Source organism: Nicotiana tabacum, chromosome 17, assembly GCF_000715075.1.
Source record: "Nicotiana tabacum cultivar K326 chromosome 17, ASM71507v2, whole genome shotgun sequence".
In the NCBI taxonomy this organism is placed as follows: Eukaryota; Viridiplantae; Streptophyta; class Magnoliopsida; order Solanales; family Solanaceae; genus Nicotiana; species Nicotiana tabacum.
In genome coordinates, this window is record NC_134096.1 from 131,425,032 (window position 1) to 131,432,469 (window position 7,438).

The 7,438-nt window shown below is 34.4% G+C and overlaps 1 protein-coding gene across 1 annotated transcript; it reads left to right on the forward strand.

Moving 5' to 3' along the window:
* Nucleotides 1-1,361: 1,361 nt before the first annotated feature.
* LOC107772166 (U4/U6 small nuclear ribonucleoprotein Prp31 homolog) lies at nt 1,362-2,993 on the forward strand. Its single transcript, XM_075233807.1, has one exon. The coding sequence runs from the start codon at nt 1,397-1,399 to the stop codon at nt 2,792-2,794; it is 1,398 nt and encodes a 465-aa protein (XP_075089908.1). The 5' UTR covers nt 1,362-1,396; the 3' UTR covers nt 2,795-2,993.
* The last annotated feature ends 4,445 nt before the right edge of the window (nt 2,994-7,438 follow it).

Below are 7,438 nucleotides of genomic sequence, written 5' to 3' on the forward strand. Positions count from 1 at the left end.
AATGAAGTAGCATTACGAGTATTACATGCTTCGGAAAGGGGAACTGACTAACACAAGTTGTCTGCTACTCTACCAAACTATACTCCCTTCCTTCGGGTCAATTTTAAAAATAATTTTTTATTTTTACTTATTATTTTTCGTATATTAATAAAAAAAAATTATTTTTTCTGTTTTACTCTTAGCTTTAATTACCCATTCCAAATCATTTTCCGAATCTATTAAGACTATATATCAATTAATATGGGTATCATGATAAATTATACACTTTATTTATTATTTCTTAAGGGGTGTGCAAAATCAATAGTGAACAAGTAAAATTAAACGGTGGGAGTACTCGAAACTCTCCTCGAAGTTTAACAATCAGTAATCCTCTTGTCAACTTTAATTGAATTTTTGGTTGTTTTCACATATATTAAGAGCCCGTTTGGACATAAAAAAAATTTCACTTTTTTTTCGAAAATTTTTCACTTTTTTTCCGAAATCAGTGTTTGGCCATAAATTTTTAAATTTTCACTTGAAGATGAATTTTAAAAATTTTCGAAAATTTTAAAAACTCCAAAAAATTGTTATTCAAAATTTTCACTCATATTACTCACAAAACTTCCAAAACAACCCAAAATCATATTCATGTCCAAACACAACTCTAGTTTTCAAATATCATTTTCACTTGAATTTTTTTTTTACTTTTTTCCGGAATTTTATAATTCTTATGTCCAAACGCCCACTAATTAACAATATAATTGACCATATCAAGCTTAATTTGTTCATTGAAAATATACAAATATTCTTAGGCTCTTTACTCCAAAGACAACTTTGAAAAAAAAAAGTTAATACCTTCTTAATACTATCAAATCTCGTGGATCATAAAAAAAAAAAGTCAAAAAATCAATTACAATGGAGCAGAGGGAGTTACACAAGGGATGCAAAATTGGACGACGGTGAAAGCTAAAAATGGAAAATATCAAACAATAGAAGTAGTGAATCTAGACAAAGGGAGGAAAGAGACAAATTAGTTGATGGTTGAACGTTCGTGTTACTAAATGTGGAAAAGAAACAGAAAAGAAAAGAAAAAAAGCTAGGCTACGGAAGGTATTTTTGTAATACTAATGATTTTCTGCTCCAAACAGGAATATAAAAATAACTTTACCAAATCCAATGTAAACATTACCAAAGCGAACCACAGTCGTAAGACCTTTTTGTGTGTGTGTGTGTTTGATTTTGACTAGGATTATTGGAATTTCTCTTTTTGCTCTTTTTCATTTATAATAGGATTAGGAAAGGCTAACGTTTTTTTCTATATATAAAGCAGAATCCATCCCGATTCCCCAAGTTGTTGGCAGTAGTCGGGATTCCTTCTTCAATTTGTTTTCCATAGGAGTATTCTTTTTATTGGAGAATGGCAACTGATACATTCTTTTCAGATTTGGATGAATTATGCGATAATGTTGTTGATGAGGAGAATCTGGAATTAGATGGTGGAGACTTGGCAGACACGCTAGATAATGTTTCCAGGCTGCAAAAAACACGTCGCTATATTGACATAATGCAGAAAGTTAAAGATGCCCTAATTGAGAAGGATGATTACTCCAATTATGATCAGTTGATATTGGACTGTAATGCCTTATCAATTGACATTGAGAATGAAGTTTTTATAATCCACAATTTCATACGCGACAAGTATCGACCCAAATTTCCTGAGTTAGAGTGCCTTGTACCTCGCCCAATTGATTATGCCCGGGTTGTTAAAAAGATCGGCAACCAAATGGATCCGACTCTTGTTGACTTGAAAGGAACAGTAGAAGCAGAGCGATCCTCAAATATCATCATGACTATTTCACTTACGGCATCAACTACCAGTGGCAAGCCATTGCCAGAAGATGTTTTACACGAGACACTGGAAGCATGTGATAGAGCCCTTGCTCTTGATTCTGCAAAGAAGAAGCTTGTTGATTTTTTGGAGACTCGAATGAGATATATTGCTCCCAATCTCTCTGCTATTGTTGGGAGTGCAGTTGCTGCTAAACTTATAGGTGCTGCTGGTGGTCTCTCGTCATTGGCAAATATGCCTTCTTGTAATGTCCTGAGTCTTGGTTCCAAAAGCAAGAATTTAGCAGGGTTCTCCTCCCAATTTTGTCGTGGAAGTCGAAGTTATGTCGAGCAAACAGAAATATTCCAGAATACACCTCCTCCCTTAAGGAAGGAAGCCTGTGGATGGTTGGCAGATAAATCTACATTAGCGGCTCGCGTGGACTCGAACTCAACCAGAGGAAGCAAAGGAGAAACCACTGGAGAATATGGAACATATCTTAAGGAAGAGATCCTTAGAAAGATAGAGAAATCGCAAAAGCCACCTCTTCCAAAGCAGCAAAAGCCTCTTTCAGTTCCTGATGTAGAGCACAAGAATAACAAGAGAGGTGGTCAGCGGCTGAGAAAGAGGAAACAAAGGTATGAGATTACGGACACGCGGAAGCTAGTAAACAGGATGCAGTTTGGAGTAGCTGAAGAAAGCTCCTTAGGAGATGGATTAGGGGTGGGTTATGGCATGCTTGGTCAGGCTGGAAGTGGCAAGTTGCGTGTATCAGCCAAAGTAGCAAAGAAGAAATTCAAAAGCAGTAGTGGTGCAGTATCAGGCTTGACTTCAAATCTGGCCTTCACCCCAGTGCAAGGGATCGAGCTATCAAATCCTGCAAACCAGCTTATTGCTGCCAGCGGAACTCAAAGCACCTATTTCTCTGAGACTAGAACATTTTCTAAGGTTATTACTAATAAATACTCTCAAATAAATATTGTTTGATTAGATTGACCTTGGCTGGGGAAAGGTGAACTAGGGGTATTTGTTATTTGTGAACAGCTAATTTTTAACCACGAATTTTATACTATTTTAATGTAAATATTTTTTTTAGGTCTAATCTTGATATTTTAAACTTTTATCTTACTCTTAATAGGTTTTATTTGAAAAAACAAAATTATAAAAAAAGAAACTACAAAAATATTCACGGGTATAAGTTTTATTTCTATATATATATATATATATATATATATATATATGGTTTCTTTTAATTAGATTTTTAATAAGAGAGCTAGTGATCTTTAATGTTTTTTTTATTAATTATATGGTTTCTTTTATTTTTGACAAGAATTGCCCACAATTGCAATATTTGATTTCCTAAGAATCATGTTGACTAAGTACACAAAAGCAGTTCCCTTTTTTCTTTTCACATGCACACGATCATTTGCACACAATTACCGAGTCATGACCCAATTTAAGATCATGACCGGCGCTTAGGTGGCACTTAGGAGCAAGTGCCCCCAAGTAAGTCTCATTGGTATTGTACAGAAAATCGGACAAATTTTTTTCTATTTTTGGACTATCCCAAAAATTTTCCTGTCTTAAATCAACAACCAACATCCTAATATCAATTCAAACAACAATAATTTTATCAATTAACCAAAATAAATATCTACCATTAATAGTCCACCCACTAACAGTTAGGAATACTAATTTATCTCCAACTTTGATAAGCATGAGCGATACTCAACATAAGTCTATAATAACAAAAGAATACTCGTGACACTAAAAAAATGACTACGGAGTGACTCTAAGAGTTCAAAGAAAAGACCATAACAATAAATAAAATCTCCGCCCACGCGAACAAAGTGCGAGACTCACCAAGAACTATCAACCTGTCTAATTAATGAAATCCTCGCCAGCGTCAACTGCTGTCTCTGTAAAAAAAAAAAATTAGCGGAGAATGAGTCGCTAGCTCAGTGAGTAATAACACTTAACCACAACCGTTTTTATTGGGGACAGGTCAGAAAATATGCTAGCATATATATTAAACAGAAAATATCATAAGAATGCCCTTTCAGAAACAATAATCAGTCTCATCATGTTTTTCATGTAATATAAATCAATTGACAATTCGGTAATAAACTCGATAAATACTGTGTAATTACTAAATTCATAATTGGAGTTTCAATGAATAGATCATGTAATCGGTATAACTGTGGACTTTTTCGCAAGAAGTCAAATATAACGGTAGTCCCTACTCGAGGAAAATCGGTAACGGTATGCTAGTTCTACCTTCCCACTAGCGAGGGTTATAACGGTAATCGATAATTACAAGGTGCATCGGGTCTAATGAACCCGTCGTTAGCTACGGGATCCTTCAAAGTCTACTCCCATTTATACTTGTCTTTGTAATCCATATATATTTATAAGAAAATATTTTAAAACAATATAGGGCATTTCGGCTCTTATCAAATCATGTAATTTCATTTCGATAATCGTAAATTCAAGTAACGGTAAAACATATCTGGTGACAACAAGAATATTTACAACAACGACAATCATCTCAAATAACTATTTTGGTATCATATCGAGTAAAAGACTTGTTCCACATGCAACTCAAAATAATCGGTAACATATTCATATTAAAAATCATGTATAAATCATGCAAGTTATGAAAACACAAATTGCGGTAAGATTACTACTCACAGTACTCATGCCGAAATACCAAATGCTTCACATCGAGCAATTCGTACAACTTCCTCTAATCAATCTATTATTACATAATATCGATCTCATGTTAATTTTCATGATTAGGCTAATTCATAGCTAATTTAGAATACCCAAATCCTTAGAGTTTCATATTTGGCTCTTAATTCACCGAATTATAATAACTCAACAAATCCCTCTTATTCTACTTGAAATATCAAGACCCATTTCAGTATCCCAACTCACTGCTACAGTTAACTTAAACCAATTCAAAATGTATTAAATACAACCCATTCATATAATATACCTAATTAATTCACTGAAATATCTCATGAATTTCTCCAAATTTTCTTAACTTTATCTTTTAAACTCTTAGTTCAATCCCAACCTCATATCTATTCAGTCCTATAAGGAATCATGTAAATAAAATAATTGTGTTTTCTAAAGAAGGAAGAATACATGTAGTTACTTTATCACTGAAACGCAAGAATATAAAAAAAAAAATTCAGTTGGGTGTGAGTTTTTTTTGGTACCAAGATTGCACCAGCACCTTTCTGATTTTTTATTGACTAAAGGATTTCCACCAACTTTTCCTTTTAAAATCCTTTCTCTGCTTCCTTTTCCTTTTAAAATCCTTTCTCTGCTTCCTTTTACCCGTATGAGTCCTCTAGATTTTAAGTTCTTAAATCCCAAATCCTCTCTAATTAGAGCTTTTCTTGTCCTTTATATCACACCACTAGTCTTCAGATGGGCTAGGCCCACTAACGTCCTTTCTTTGTTTCTTATTTTGTTTTATTTTTTTGTTTGTTTTGTTTTATTAGTTTGTTCCTTCTTTTTTTTTTTCCCGTTTTTTTGATTTAAATTATTTTCTAAATGTCCAATATGTACTCACTTAAAATATTGGGGTATACCCTCACGTTGCTCAACCTTTCACGTCACTCACACACATATCACATACACACTTCTAACCAACAACTCACTTTTTTTAAGGATAATCTCCATTCATCTATAAATAGACACAAAAGAAAGAGCAAAGGGGAGGAGCTGCTATTTTTTCTCCATAAATCCAGCCATAGAAACAGTCCCAAATAGCCTCTGTAAATCAGTCCCTCAACCATCATTAAAGCAGTAGTTTCAGCCATAAAAAACAAGTGAAACTCCATTATCACCACCCCAAAACAACAGCTCAAATCGTTGCTAACTCCACCGTAAAACAGTCAGAAAATAACCCAAAAGAACCTTACTCTTAGCTCCAAAATGCAGCCATGAAACGCCAATTAAACCAATCATAAACCTCATTTAAAATTCCAGCCAAACACCTGAAATTTCTGTGTCCAACCACCATCCAAACCCAGCCGAAACAGTAAAGCTTTCTTCTTATTTCTATACGTTGTTTCGTTTTGTTTTGGGTTGAAAGCATGTTAGTCAGACTAATTTCCTTTTCATTAGTTGTTGCCTTTATTTAACATAATTTCAATGTTTAAAACTTTTCATGTGGTTGGATCCAATTTAATTCTTGAAGAATAAGTCACTTTTGATAGTTGAGAATAGATAGGCAGAGAGATTCGGGAGCTATAGGAAATTTTGGGGTCAAAATTAGTGAATAAACAAATTGGGCCAATAAGCTGAAATGTTGCCAAGCCCATTCCCTTGAATAAATATCCATATGATGGACCTAATAAATAAAACTCTATCACCTCCCTAGCTAAGTAAAAAGCGCAACGTTAGCATGATTATAAGCACACTTCAAACAATTCAGTTGTCATAGCTATGTATACGTTCGTGTGACATAGTTACAATTTCTAAAATTAAAGGCAATGTATGCGTTCGAGCGACTTTGACAAAACAATCTTAATAATAATTGAGTGTTATTAATTGTGTACACATACGCGTGACATGATTCTTGACACACCAAAAAAAAAAATAAATACACGTACGTGTGATTAATTTCAAATTAATTTTATAATTATAAATAATCAAGCAATTAAAAGCGATTTACGATAAAAAGGCATAAAATCCACATAAATACAAAATATCTGAATTTAGTAAAGCCAAGTATAATTGTTGAGCGACCGTGCTAAAGCTACGAAACTCGGGAATGTCTCACACCTTCTCCCATGTTAACAGAATTCCTTACTCGGTCTTCTGTGTTTCACAGACTTAAACATAGTCAATTTTTCTTGATTTGGGATTCAAAATAAATGGCGACTTGGGACGTTGTAAATAATTATTCCAAGTGGCGACTCTTAAAATTAAATAAATAATCCATTTTCAAATAATGTCACTTTAATTGGAAAAACTCCTTTGGCCCATTCCTCGGGAAAAAAAGAGGTGTGACAGCTCTGGCGACTCTGTTAGGGACAAGAACCCAAAACTTCTGGTTCAGGGTTCAGAATTCGAGCTTGTAATATGATCTATATTTGGCTTTATCGATAGTATGATATTTCTGTGTTTGTGGGCCTAATATGCTAATTGCCGCTCATTTACTGTTTTGATATTATCTGAACTATATAAATTATCTTCTCACACCTCCATTCCGATGTCTTCTGAATTTATGGTGCACACGTGCGCGTGGCCCACTTTTATGTTAGAAGTCATACCAATTAGAACGAGGCTGGGTCAGTAACTAGGCCGGGTAGACTTTTGTGCTCCTGGTACGTTGCCCCCACCTCGGCTCGAGCTGTCCGCTTGTGTAAGCCATATCTAGAACACTCCCCCCAGGATTTTAAACCTAGAATAACATAGCCTCATGCCGGATCCCTAGTAGAAACGTTTATTTGCATCACATGCATTTGAATTTGGGGACTCAATACAGGGGTTGGGTCCGTCTAGAACATGTGTACCTAAAATTATAAGACCATCCTAATGCATCTTATATGCCACTTGTGCATTTTCTTTGATTCAGTTTGTGCATGTTGACCAGTTTCTAAAATAAAAATA